This window comes from Pelodiscus sinensis, chromosome 7, assembly GCF_049634645.1.
Source record: "Pelodiscus sinensis isolate JC-2024 chromosome 7, ASM4963464v1, whole genome shotgun sequence".
NCBI classification, from domain to species: Eukaryota; Metazoa; Chordata; order Testudines; family Trionychidae; genus Pelodiscus; species Pelodiscus sinensis.
This window is the reverse complement of record NC_134717.1, coordinates 26,559,142-26,574,158: the sequence shown is the minus strand read 5'-3', so window position 1 is coordinate 26,574,158 and position 15,017 is coordinate 26,559,142. Positions and strand designations below refer to the sequence as shown.

Sequence of the window (15,017 nt, the reverse complement as noted above, 5' to 3'; positions counted from 1 at the left end):
GAAAAAGCATAATTGTATACTCAACATTGGTTTTGCGTTCATTAGAATGGTTCTCTTCCCTGTGGCACCAGTGGGTCTTTACCATATCATCAAAAATGTCTAGCCATCTCTGTCTTTCATCATGCAGATCCATGATTTTAAATCCTTCATAGGGTGAGAAGATGTTGCTTTTTCTTGTGTTCATTTTTTTTTTGCACCTTTCAATCTGTGTATTTACTTACTGCTCCAAATCTTTTCTCGGTTATTATCACTTTTTACTCAGGCTAAGTTTCTTTTGACTTTACAGGGAGTTTTGTCACAGAGTAAAACTGGATTAAGGACTTCAGGGCTTGCTCCTATATTTGTAAAGGCAATGTTTATAGATCTTGCCTAGCTCTGCAGAATTCATGCAAATTATATGCACTCATTATTTAACACAGACCAAAATTCACTCAAATCACTAACTTCAGTGGGAGCAGGAGTTAACCCATAATCCTCTTTACCTCATAGTTCAATGGACACTTTTGTTTTAAAGAACGAAGCAACACAAACATAGCAAAGGACATGAATGTTACAATCCTGGGAATATTGTTCCACCTGTTATAGGTGTCAGACTTCTGGCTGACAGCAAAAGATTTCTGTACAGGTTGTACCAAAGCAGATTGTTTGTGCTTCTAACCTTGTATCCTTCATATTTTGAATCTATGCATCCAGTAGACAAACAGTCCTCTAGTGGCACACAGCGCTTGGTGACAGATATACTTTCTCCATTGGCTGCCAGTGTGTGTTGAGTGTAGCAGTATCTTGTCCCTAGAGAGAGAAAAAGAATTTTGGGTTTTAGCCAAATTCCATTTATAACTCAGACTTCATGGAGCTGCTCTGATCACATTCTGAAAATATGGACACAATCACTGAGTAAAGAAAATCATGGCAAAGATTAAAAAAAAAAAAAAAAAAAAAGGAAGAAATATATCAAATTCCTATCCCAAATCAAATGGTAAATATATGAACACTAGTGTTGTAAGCTCTTATAAAGAGCCTCAGATCTCAAATCTCTGAAATTTTTCTAAGTTTTGATTCCTATCATGGATGAACTAAAGAGACCTCCAGACTTTGAATACCCCAATATGTATCCAAGTTGGGAAAAAAAAATCAATAGTTCAGGACTATCCCTAGTTTATAGCCCTGCTAACTAACAAAACTTGTTAAATTCACACCAATTGCAGGAATTCACCACATACATTTTATCCCTGGTGATGATATTTTATACTCCTTAATCAAAGTGGATTATCTGCCAGTAACTTGGTATAGAGGCTTTTCTTCCTCAGAACTCAAGTCACTGCAAATAGGAGTCATCCTTCCCATAGTCCATATTCTAGACAAATAATTTGAATGCCTGCTTTCTGTTACTGGCTCTGCCACTGGTTAGCTGTATACCCTTGGGCAAGTTCCTATACCTCCATTTCCCTCACCTATGAATTGGCGATTAAAGCACTTCCCTAGTTGTGAAGATTAACTAGCTCAATGTTTCCCTAACTTTAGAAAGCTAAGCCCCCTTGCCAAGGACATGCTTCACTATTCCTACAGGTAGAGGACAGAGGGGAGGGTTAAACACCTTCACATCTTAAAGATGTATCCATCTGCAGCACCGTCCTTTCTCCTAGCCAGTCCTTTACACCCAGCTCCCCAAGGTTTATGCTACATAGCAAGGCAAAAGTTGAATTAAGCTATTCAACTTCAGCTAAGTCAAATGCATAGCTGAAGTTGAAATAGCCATATTTTCAAAATAATGTCAACATGGAGGACTTCTTACTCTGATTCCACTCTTCCTTCGACTTCCTATTGTGTAAACAGTGCCAAAAGCCAAATTAAGCTTTCTGTGCAGATGCACATTTTGTTATTCTGAAATAACGCTGTGTAGACATACCCCCAGGAAGTTGTGCCCCACACGTTAGTAAATGTTTCCTCAATTTTATGCTCTGCTTGGTAAGTGGAGATGGAGAAAAATGTCTAATTAAATTAAAGTGGATGCTCTTCTGCAACGGTTATCTTTAACTGGAAATGAGTCTTACAAACTTTTCACTTTTTAGGCATTCATCAACTACAAAAAAAAGCATTATTGAACTAACGTGTTATTAATTAACATGGGCAATAAAAACACCAGATGTTTGTCAAAAGTTTGGCCAGCTCTGAACATGAGTGGTGATACCCAGCCATGACAAACAGACTTGAACACTTCAGACATCTCATGGTGATGTAAAGAATGCCTTTGCTTAAATTTACAGTCCCTACAAATGCAAGACTTTTAATACATTTTCCAGATCCTATCTTACTAAGAGGTCAGAGCTTAATTTTAACAGATGTGGAGAGCGCTCTACTCCAATTGAAAGTGACTGGACTGGAAAGAGACTCAGGCCCAGATCCTCATGCATTCACACCTAAATCTTATTGAAATCAATGGGAGTTCAATGCCATTTCGTACCTTTAAGGATCTTGGACTCAGCGCTTCACAGGATTGGACCACTAGAGTAGAATCCATCACCAATAAAGTGACAGAATAAGCCCTATCCATGTACAATTTAAGCTTCACATAAACCTTATCAGTTGCACAGAGCCTGTGCTGCCCCCCCTCTGCACAGGAGTGAAGTTCACCTTTCACATATATCAGCTGAAACCCCTTAATCTCATGTTTCTAGCAGATACCATATATAGTGCTCCCAATGGATCTCTTAATGGGGGTTTCATTGTGTTTCACAGAATTACTTGGGGCTGAAGAAGTTCGATAAGTGACAATATTTTACATTTTTTTGTTGGATAACATTCTAGGCAATAGCCAGTGAGTTACATGCATTTTTAGGTCATGTGAGACCTACCCTCCTCTCTTTCACAGGTCAGGAGCATCCCCTACAAGGCCTGATAGCCTGCTGAAAATCAGTTGGAGTTCAGGGGCTCTGTGGCTTGCAGAATTGGCTCCTTCGTAAGCAACAACTTGTGTTTCAGTATTTCAAGATACTGAAGATCAGATCCTTCAAAGCATTTAGGCACCTAACTCCCATTAAAATCAATGGAAGTTAGGTGCCTATGCCTTTGAGGATCTGGGCAAGAGTGACAGCTGAGAACACTTGGCACTTCCCAAGAGATGCTCAGAACCTTGCAAGACTTTCTTAGGGGGAAATCACTGCATTGCTTTCATTCACCAGCTTCCATCTGAACTTCCATTTCAAGGGGCGGCAGTAAAGTAATTTTCTTTTTGCATTCTAGCCCAGTGGTTCCCAACCTTTTCAAGCATACAAACCCCTTTTCAATCTATTAACATTTCATAGACCCCCCTCCCCAAACAATATAGCTGTTTTCAAACATTCCATTACTTGATAATCATTTGAAATGTATAGTAGTTCATGAAGTTCCAGGGCAGGAGGGTGGGGGGGGGGGGGAAGGAAGAGGGGGAGGCGGAAGGCAGCAGCCATGCACACGCTGGGATGCAGCTTACTTTTGATCCCGTTCTCTGGATGCTAAGGGAGCACGGGGAAAGTACTTGCATGCCTCTCACACTTGGCTGATGTATAAGAGGCATGCACGGCATACAAGCACTTTCCCCTCGCTCCCTTACCATTCGGGGAATGAGATCAAAAGTAATTAAGCCATGTCCCAGAGCACAGGGGGACATCAGCCAGGTGTGAGGGGCATGCACAGCACTTGCATGTCATAGCAGGCACAGCTGAAGGGGTGGGGGAAAAGAAGAAAAGGAAAAGAAAGGATCCTATCCTTACTTTTACATTTCTGCAGACCCCCTGCAGTGCCCCCAGAGGTCCACAGACCACAGGTTGGGAACCATTGTTCTAGCTTTTTGTTATAGATTGCCTGCTTTCCCAAGCAGGATAAGTGCAGTCATCACAGCTGATACGATAAATGCATATCTTGGGTTTATATAGACAAGAGGCAACCCTTCTGATGAAGGTAAAAGTGGAATAGAAAAAAAAAATCTACATTACAGTTAATTACATGGGGAGGAGAGAGCTTGGTATGCTGAAGCTGATAGTGTCACAAGTAAGCAAATGCGCTAATTGGCCTGTGTGCTACATAAAGTTAAACCAAAGCATTGAAAAATACACAATGAAATTAATGTCCTTTATCTTTGCATCATCTCTTGATTGCAAAGGTATCCAAAATCATATGGAAATTGTTACATAACCAAGATCAAAACACACACCTCCTTTTCTTCAGATATGTGGCTTAGTTATAAGATCATCCCTAACCCCAGGAGGAAAGTATCAGATAAATTTATTACAAATTTTAAATTGTTCAACAATATTTTTTTTAAAAAATGTGATTTTTAAATTAAAATGGTCTCTTTACAATTTCAATTACTGAAGATGGAGATAGTAGAGCCACTTATAGTTATGGGTCCCAACCACTTTTCATGACAAGACCCCGTTTTCAGTGACTTATAATTTTGCCTACTTAAATAATTTAGGCTACAATTTCTGAACCTAAATGTTTGCCTCAGACAGGTGGTTTTGTTTGTTTGTTTTGTTTTTGATGTTTCACAAATGATGGTCCAGCCTCAATCATTTCCGAGAATTACGATTAGGGAAAGTATGTGTCTTTCTCCATGTTAAAAGAACGTCTTTCAATCATTCTGTCAGCAGGCTCTGGCACCTCTATGCTGTGCCATTTGCCATAGCCATGAAAATTCACCTAAATTTGATCAAGTTATCCTCTGGAAAATCTCAGTTTGCACATGCTCAGTAGATACTTGTTAGCATTTGATAGCAAGTTCTCCAAAGGCTCTATCTCCACTGAGAAGGCTCAGTCACTTTGCAGCTAGCTCTGCGCAACTAGAATGCACATGTCTATCCCCACGCAGAGACTGAGCACCCTGGAGTCTCGTGTGCTGTGCAAACATTTCCTTCCAATTGCTCCTCCCAACTGCTAAGAGCTGTGGTGGCGATGGCGATGGGGAAGTATCTTGGGAGAGAGGGAAAGGACCTAAGTGGGGATGGGCTAGGAGAAGAGAGGGGCAGAGGGACAAGAGCCAGAACAAATAGGAGTTGAACAGGCCTAGAAGAGAAGGGGTAGGGGAAACAGGTGGGGCATTGGAGGGGCATTGCATGGGAACAGAAGAAGGAGCAGGAACTGGGACTTTAGTGTGTTGGCCTCGGTCTACACTATTCCAGGCAGGTCAGGTTAATATATGCCATCCAGTGACAAAATGCATAGCTGGAATCAGCTTAACTTAAGCCGAGCCACCACAGCATCTACACTGAAGCTGATGGGAGCACATACTCCCATCAGCTTCCTTTATTCCTCACAGATTGAGGAGTACAGGATGCTGGGAGGGAGGGGCATTCAGTTTGGGCATCTACACTAGACCCACTAAAGGCAACACTAGAAGATCGACCTACGGAGGGTTGATCTTCTCCATAGTGTAAACAAGCCCTTGGACAGTAGCAGAAGAGGAGGGAAGTAGGAGCTTTAGAAGGTTGGATAGGAGCAGGGGACACCAAACTGCAAGTCAACCTTAATATGACATTTCTTAACTTTCCAGTGCATGACTTTCAATTTTACCATGCTTCCAATACACGTTTTTAACTGTAATATGTATATACAGTGTGACAGTCATACCCATGATGCTGCTTCAGAGGACACCTATCAACTTAACAATTTGATTCAGTTGTCAGGTTCTGCTCAGTATTCATTCAGGAACTGAAGTCAGGAATACTTCACGTGCAGGGTCATAACAGAACTGGATAACTAATGGACTGTGCTTGAGATGGGCCTTTCCCGAAAGGAGGACTGGTTAATGTACAATGGCAAATGCTGTCAGTCACTCATATTCATTCCAGGCGTTAGTTCATGTTTTAATAATCTACTGACTAAATTTTAATTTTGCACAAGTGTGCTAACTTCATTCTAACTCTTGAATTTTTGCTTCTATGAAGAAGTGACTTCATTTTTAAAATATCCATTTAACTAAAACAAAACTCTTATTTGTTTTTTAATGGAATACTGGGATTTTTCTTATCTTTCAATATAATTTAACACACACAATCCAGAAAAGGTTCAGATAAATGCGGAGCAGGAGATGATACAACTTTACTCCTTTAATTTCCAAAGATAAAAATTACTACCTGCAGAATGAGTCAATAACTTCAGGTCTTCACAACTACCCCAGGAGTTAATTTTCAGGTCTGTTTACTAGAACTATGACATGATTACTTTTTCTTCTTTCAGTTTGATTAAAAACCTGATACATTTACTTTAAAATGTATTTGACTGGAAAGTTGAAGATAAAAAACAGACATCGATTTTGCATCCAGAGGGAACAAATACAGATCACATCTGACTCTCCTTACAATATGAACTGATCAAGTTACCAGCCTGATTCTGCTATAATTCCAGGATAGCCCATTTAAGCCAATGGTGCTGATTCTTTTAGGTACACGATTAACTCGAATGACTGTAGTGGAGTTATCCCTAAATTATAACAATGTGAGAAGCGAATCAATAGATTTATACTGGTTTAAAATTAATATTAAGTGATAGCAGAATTAATACTTCTCTCTAAACAATGCAAGACAATCTACCTTTGTTTTTTCATTTATCAGCTGAGAATTGTCTCGTTTTGTTTCAAAATCCATGGTCAAATACAGAAAGTGACCATACAAATTATACTTGTCATTTCTGCTACCAACAGCCCAGGAATATTTTTTTCGGGGGGAGGGGAAGGAGGGAAAAAGAGAAACTCTGGTCCTGGTCCTTTAAAATTCTGCTTGTTCTGCAGAATAGGAAAGCCATTTCTTACAAGAATGCAGGGGGAAATCACCTACAACACCATGCTATGTTGTTATTTTGCATTCATTCTGAAGAATGCCACTACAGGGAGGTGGCACACAAGGACTTTGTTTCAGTCTGAGGATAAATAAAGCAGGGCACACAGTGAATCTAAGCTTGGTTCAGGTTAACATCCAGCTACAAAGTACACTGTTCCCAACGTACCTTGATAGCATGGAGCATTTAGTCCAAAAACAATGTGAGCAAAATGCTATCTGATAACTCCATTCTAAGGAGATTTTGGATTCTTTGTTCTAAACATGAAAAGATGGATTAGAATTTCCATCTGGTCGATTCCAGGTTCTTTAAAATCCCATATTTTGAAAATACACCGTGATGCTGCTGTGGTGAAGTGTAAAAGAAACCTAGCATTTTTACAGGTAGATAAAACAAACAAACTTAATACAAGGTAGAAGGCAATCATAGTTTACAGACATACCATCAAAACTTGTCTGCATAAGCCTTATTCATGAAAGAGAGTCACTGGAAACATGATTACAAAAAAGACAAAAAGAAAGCAATTGGCATTGCCTCACACTTGGCTTCCCTTTAATGTCTAAATCAGTAAGTCTTTGAAGCTAGGAAACATTTTTGTTAAAAGCTTTGCAGTCTCTCTTTTGTGTCTTATGGACTAGTCTGCAGACTGTTTTTAGCCACTGTCATCATTGTCAATTATTTAAAATAATGTTTATTCTTGCCAAAACAAGGCAGGAACTGCTACTATAACCATCATTTGACACAAGCTGTTCTGACCTTTCACTATTTTGAAACTACATTAATTTAAATTCTTAAGAAAACAAATTAAATTCAAAAGGATTTCCTGTAGCTCTTTGGCTTAGTCTAGAAGTACAGGATGGCTGGTCTTTGCTATTGGGACTATTGTCTTTTGTTTTCTAGGCTGCATGAGCAGTACTGACTATGGAAGTCATTTGCAATAGGCCAATCACTACCATATCTAGGTACAAAGTTCAGAGAGGTGCTGGATGAAAACACTAAAGGTCATTATTAAATATATATTAAGCACCTATTGAAAAGAACTGGCTAGGTGAAAGCTGCTTTCCAAAAATATCACCTGCTTACATCCTGAGTTCTGTAGATTCAGTTGTAAAGGGTCAGTCAGCAATATTTCCTGAGCAGTGTCAACTTCTCTCTTCTGCTTCTTTATTTCAAACAGTTTTAGGAGTAACTCTGATAGAGCCAAATTTGGATCCCTTGTGACTGGTTCATGAAAATGTACTTTGTGAAGGGGCCTTAATCAGGTTTTCTAGGAAGATGTACACCAGTGTGGGTACCCAGTAGCAAAGGGGAGGATACTCATTCACCTTTCTGCTGTGGCTGGACTATTATAGTTTATACCCTTGAGCTTCCCCTATATATGGGCAGAATATACTTGGCCAATGGGGAGAGAGACAGGATGGAGTGTTGCTTATAGTACATGGTTCCCTTGAATCTTTTCACAGCCCACTCTCTGCTCCCAATTCTAAGCAGACTATCTGTGACTAGAGCAGGGGTGGTCAAAGGAGCCTCTGTGGGCCGGATCTGGCCCACAGCCACCCTGCTGCTCCCCCATCTTCCGACCAATCGAGGATGAGGCATCCTTCCCTCCAGGGGTGTGTGGCATCAAAGGGAACAGCTGGTGTTTTAACACAGCTGGCGGTTCTCTCTAGCTGCTGCACACCCCTGGCAGAGTGTGGGTAAGGGGTGAGAGACTTTGCACACTGCCTGGTGTCCCCAGTCACTGGTTGGCCTGGGAGCAGGAGGGCTGTGCACGGTCTCCTCCCGCTGCAGCACCTAAAGGGAACAACCAAGTGATTTAAAACAGCTGGTGATTCTCTCTAGGCGCCAGGGGTGGGAAAGACTTCACGTGCTCCCCTACCCCCAGGCCAATCAGGGTCTGTGAGAAGGGAAGCATGAGAAGTCTCCTAGTACTGTCTCTTTTGCCTGAGGCCCTGCTCCTTCCAGGGTGGCCCAGGACAACTTCAAATTTCTCAAGTGGACCCCTTTTAAAAATTATTGCCCACCTCTGGGCTAGAGGGATTTCTCCCAACACACAAAAAGGTAAAACAAAACGAGAAAGAGAGCAACAGAGAGAAATGGAGCATGAAGGCGACATTATATAAAGGATGTCAGGATGAGCAAGAAATGAAAAATGAAAGCAGGAAGCAATTGAGAAAATTAGGAGGTATATTCAGAGCATGGAAGAGAAAAATAAATTAAAAGAAGGTAAAAAGCAAAGAAGGATATCCACAGAATTTGGATCCCTGTCATGATTTCAAACACTTCAAAATTTCAGAGGTATTCAGATCTGAGATTCTGAGCTTTGCTCAGTGCTAAGTCAGTAGGGAAAGTTAGAAAAAGGAGAGAGATTTTTAAATAAATAGCTTTCCAAAAGGTGAAGTATATCTTTGATTCAAAGAGTCTCACAACTGTCTCTAAGAAATTTCTACTGCCTGGCCAAAACTGGTTTCCAGATTTGAACTGCTTTGTTTGAGTCAAATTTATATTAGTTGATTTTTAGATGGGAGTTTAGCCATTATGGGTAGAATTCTGCACAATGCTCTCTCATTCTATGCAATATAGTGAATGACAACAACCACCATCCCAAAAATTCAAGGATTGATTCTTTTTCCTTGTATAAAACCAATCTTTTCCTCCCAATGCTTTGTGGGTTTTTTAACGTTACTCCCAGGTGTTTTCTGTATTCTGCTGCATTCCTTTAAGTCGGATTTGCAAATTAATAAAATAGTTTCCATACTCTCCGAACAGAATTCTGTTACATTTTGTGCAATTCCAGAAAATCTTCTGGTCCAAGACCAGGTCCTGTGCCACTTCCCTGGCATTCAGGCCCACCCACTACTTCAGGTTTCTGCTTTGGTCTGCACAATCTCTAACAATGCTGCTCTTTCCCTGGGTTGCTTACTATTCTACCTCCCACAAGCTCTCTCATCCACCTTTGTAGGTGGACCCTTCACTCACAGCCAGGTTTCTAGGACTTCTCACCCAGAGGGCTTCATCTGCACTAGCACTTACACTGAAAAGCCAGTCAGGCAGGGGTGTGAAAAAAACTGAAGAAAGTACCCCTGGGCACAGTGCTATGTTGGTGAGAGATATTCTCTTGCCAACATAGCTGCTGCGGCTTGTTGGGGTAGTTTAATTACGCCAGCAGGAGAGCTCTCTCTCACTGGCATACAGCAGCTACACCAAAGACCTTACAGCAGCCAGATGCTGCAGTGGTAAGGTTCAGAGTATAGATATAGCTTCCTCCTTCCTCTCTCTTCCCAAGCCCAGAGAACAACTGGCAGCTTTCACATTGCAGCCCTTTTCTGCTAGGAATTTCCTGAATTTATAGCTGAACCAGCTTCACCCCAATCTGGGCTTTATCAGCCATTAGTCATTTTCACACATGCCAGACTCTCCACCAGGTGTGCCCTATAAGGTTAATTGTCCCCATCTGCTCCAACATACCTCCCTTCAGGTATGGTGAGGGGTGAACACCTCATCACAGTCTCATTTTTAAAATTGACTTACATACTTGGCAACCTGATGCTACAGCTATGAGTTTTCTCAGCAAAAAATATGCTAATGAGGGACTCATTTGCATGAGTCAATCTTATTTGCATATTTTCTACCGATCCGTTTTTGCAGTAGGGGGTTTTGTGCAAAAACAAGCAGTGTGGAAGTTTTCCTTTTGAACAAAAACCCCCTTTTCTGCAAGATTCTTATGCCCCGGAAAAAGGTATACCGATCTTGTGGAAAAAGGGTTTTTTGTGCAAAAAGAAAACGTCCACACTGCTTGTTTTTGCACAAAAACCCCTAGCACAAAAATGGATCGGCAGAAAATATGCAAATGAGATCGCGACTCATGCAAATGAGTCCTTTTTAAGCATATTTTTTGCCGAGAAAACTCGTAGTGCAGACGTAGCCTAAGTCCCATTGACACTTACTTTCTGTTTCAGCTGCGAGAGAATATGGGGATAGATAAAGCTCTAAACCTATCTACTGCAAAAGGGAAGTATGAGACTTAAATGAATAATTGTATCATCCACCACTCTTATGTACAGTAACTGAGGCTTAAGGTGTGATCACCTGAATTCAAATACTCTGTGAATAATGAAAATCATAGGAGCATTGAAATGTAAGGCTGGAAGGGACCTCAAGAGGTCATCTATACCTGACATGTATTTGTCCAACCTGTTTTTAAAAACCTCTAGTATCAGGTTTTGGATACCTGTGCAAGTTATCATTTAAATGGGAATACTGAGGTATTTTCGTAAGAGATTTAATTTAAACAGATAGCATAGAGCTAATTTACCTTGTGGACAATAGATATCTGGAGCCCAGCGATTGCATTCATAATTGTCTGCTGCCTTTTCACAGGTGAAACATTTAAATCCACCAGGATATGGTGTGGCTGAAAAATGTAAACAAAATTCATTAAAACTAATTGTCATTGAGCCAATCTGTACCAGGCTTTTAAAAGGCTTTGTGGTACAACTGTTTTTCAAAAATATACTTATTACTATGTAGATGCGTGTCAACCCCATCGTATTTTGTCCTGAATTTTAAAATTCTCTAATATAGGAAAAGCATTTACATAGAAGTACAAGTGTCCAGCAAAACAGTCATTACCAAGGAAAATTGTGTACACATGATTCAAAAGGCATTTCATCTGAAAAAGAGGTAAGGGATCCAGACACATAATTCTACTTGCTCATTCTTTGTAGCACATATTATTTAACTGCAACACCCAATACTTTTACTCCATCACCGCTGTTAACAAATGTCAGCTGGACTAAATACTTCTGAAATCTGTCTCATGGAGGAAATAAATTCACACTTTTGAATGCTGACTGAGATCCCAAATGGAAATAAAACATCAATTTGCTGAATCTCCAACTATCAATAACATGCTTGAGTACAACTTATTTAGCCAAATGTGAAACAAAGGTTTACAGTGATCTCTTGACAAGACTTCTGCAATACATTCTAAACAAATCAAACTAAATGGATTTTTCCAAATGGTGCCATCTTTTAGTACAAAGCCCAGAAACTAACCAACTAACAACAGGTGAAATTTACAACTGGCACAAATCCAAGGTATTGTGAGAGGGCAATAAAATGGGGATAGTAGAAATTATCTTCATTCTAGCTCATTTCCAGCAAACAGCACAAGATTCAGTACACCACCTCTACAATCAGTTCCAAGTCCAAAGTTCAGAGTACCAGCCATTGCACACCATACGCAAAGGTATTTGGTGCCTCTGAATCAACAATCTCAAAATGTCCTCTCAATACCAGCCTGCATGGAATTGGTATGCCTCTCTGAAGATTGGTCTCTCCCAAAGGTTATGTCTACACTACAGAGAAGACTAAAGCTGCCGCTGTCAATCTTCCAGGGTTTGAATTAGCCAACCTGTTGATTACTGTAATCCTGCTTCCACAAGGAGTAAGGAAAGTTGAAGGGAAAGCATGTTCTCTCTTCAACTTCCTGCAGTGTGGACAATGCCAAAAGTTAAGGTACTTCAACGTCAGCTATGCAATTAACGTAGCTGAAGTTGCTTATGTTGATTCAACCTTATCCTGTAGTGTAGACATACCCAAAGTGTTTATGTGGTTTAGAAAGCCTTGTACTAGACCGGAGTGGGCAAAATTTTTTAAAAGGGGGCCACTTCAGAAATTTCCGAAGTAGCCCTAGACCATCCCAGAAGGGACAGGGTCTCAGGGACCAGGAGACTTCTTGTCCCCACCCCCTCCCCCCAATATCCTGATTGGCCTGGGATGGGGGGAGTGGGAGAAGTCTTCCCCTTCCCTCTCCTACCGCCTAGAGAAAAATGCCAGCTGTCTGAAAACAACTGGTGGTTCCCTCTAGGCACTCAGTGGGAGGGGACCTCACATGATCCTCCTGCCCCCAGGCCAATCAGGGCCTGGGGATAGGGGAGTGTGTGAAGTCTCCTTGTCTCTGTAAGAGCGCATGGCATCTAGAGAGATATGCCAGCTTCTTTCAAACAGCCAGCGTGTGTCTTTAGCCACTGCATGCCCCTGGCAGGGCAGAGACAGGACACAAGAGACTTTGCGCGCTCCCTGCCCCCAGACCCTGATTGGCCTGGGGGCAGGAAATGCACAAATCTTCCCCTCCCCGCTTCCCCTGCCAAAGGCATGTGGCAGCTAGAGATAAACACCAGCTATTTTAAAACAGCCAGTGTGTCTCTAGCCACTGCATACTCTTGCGGGGGCGAGGAGACTTCACACACTCCCCTGCCCCCAGAACCTAATTGGCCTGGGGAGTGGTAGGGCGGCTGCGGGCTGGATCCACCAGCTTGGCAGATTGGATCCAGCCCATGGAGGGCCCTTCGCCTACCTCTGTACTAGACCCTTTGCTACATGGGTGAATTTCACCAGCTATGCCAACCGTGCAAAATTTTATTTGCCTGCTCAAGAAGGGACACTTCTTATAGAGGGCGAATAAAACATTATTCTCTTCATCCTTAACTCTATAATCATTAGAAAAGCTGTTGAACAGATTTTGTCCGTGAACTGAAAAAAAATTGTTGGTAATTCTGTATGGCTCAGCTATACATATGTTGAAAGTAGAGTGTTAAGAACCATGTTTAAAAATCTGTATCTCACAGATTTGCAAAGATCTTGGTAAGGCCCGTGTTAAACTTCTATTTTGTTGGACACAAAACAATACAAAGCACCTGACCAGATGTAATCTGAAATTAAAACATAAGACAATTTCTAATAGCAAAGATGGTCACAAAACAGATTTTCCCCCCTCTATACACACACAAAAAATCTGCATATGAAATTATTATTAATTTCATATTGGCAAGCAACCTAAATTAGAGCACAAAAAATATGCAAAACTGTTCTTCATGGCTCTTCAGGCCAGGATCCTAAAATATATTCATCTCATAATAAGTGTCCAGGGATTAGGTGTTTTACTTTAAATAGTAAAAAGGAAATGGTTCTTTTGGATATCAAAAAGCAGGAAAGGCTCTCTGAAAATAGCTTCTGAACATGTGTGGCCAGATGAATGTGTGCGAACACTGCTTCTTGTAATAGACCATTAGCTAATACTATAGCTGATAAAAACAGGTGTACAAAAAGGAGAGATTGTGGAAGTTCCTGAGATGCATGGTATTTTCCTTTATCTTCAAAGTGCTACTGGAGTAAAATAAAGTTTCAAAACAGTTGTTGCCACAGCTGTGAATAAATTCATTTGGCTCTTGATCACAGAAGTTAATAAGCTCAGTAGACTGTGTTTCGAGACATAAGGCCTTAGTCCCTCAGGAAAGGGTGATTCTAAAGAAAAAAAATAACTTCACAGTGGCCTGTAACTGCTTGTAACATTATCTATCCATTAACTTCTTTGGTCAGCAATGGTTCACTTTGTACCAGCCTTCTTTGCTAGACTACTGTGGTGATTTAGTCTTTGTTCACCATACATTTTAAAAAAGGCTAAATTTCCCAAACAGAGACGTTTGTTTTAGGGATGTGCAAACACATTTTGCTTAATTTCAAACCCACTAGAACACAGGTGGGTTCAAAAGTTTGAGTCAAAGTTAAACATAGTCAGATTCTATTTAGCAGAGTGTGAAAAAAAACAAGGGCAGAGAGGTAGAAAGGCGAAAAAGAAACAGAGTAGGCAAAATGAAAATGATACAATGAGACTGTGATGCCAATGAAAAAAATACATGCAGCATTTTAGATTGGTAATTAAATTAATTGCCTTACGGACTTGGTTATGCAACCTTTGTTCATGTCAGTGAGCACTTAAATTAATAATCACAGTGATTAAATAATTGCTCATCATAATAAATAAGATCTGTACAACTCAGCCCTAAATGGGCAGCCTCTAGTGCCAGGCTAGCTCCCTTCTAGCCCTAAACAGACCTGCTTGAAAAAACTGTCAATAAAAATTTCTATTCAGAATTCAACTTTCGATTTAAAAAAAAAACCTGAAAATGTTCAACCACCTCTTGTTCCTAATAAAGGATTCCCTATAGCTAGATAGATATTGAAAGAGATCATTAGCTGGTGTAAATTAGGGTTGTAAAACCCTGTTTAATTGGTAATGGGTAAATGCAGTGATGACACTGTGTTTAACTGTTTTAAAGGGGTAGGTGGAGAGGCCACTCCAGCAGGTCACTGGGATCAGGCTAGAGCAGCCCTCGCCATGGCTCCTGGCCCCCCCGAGGGGA

General features: G+C 40.8%; 1 protein-coding gene across 3 annotated transcripts in view; it reads right to left on the bottom strand.

Moving 5' to 3' along the window:
• The window catches only part of LYPD6 (LY6/PLAUR domain containing 6), a 75,519-nt gene that overhangs the window by 2,578 nt on the left and 57,924 nt on the right, over positions 1-15,017 (bottom strand). For all 3 annotated transcript variants that reach the window (XM_014574855.3, XM_006125633.4, XM_014574854.3), the window contains exons 3-4: positions 11,126-11,224; positions 659-789 (exon numbers count right to left, since the gene is read on the bottom strand). In XM_014574855.3, the coding sequence (XP_014430341.1) occupies positions 659-789; positions 11,126-11,224 (230 nt within the window). The remainder of the gene's footprint in view (positions 1-658; positions 790-11,125; positions 11,225-15,017) is intronic.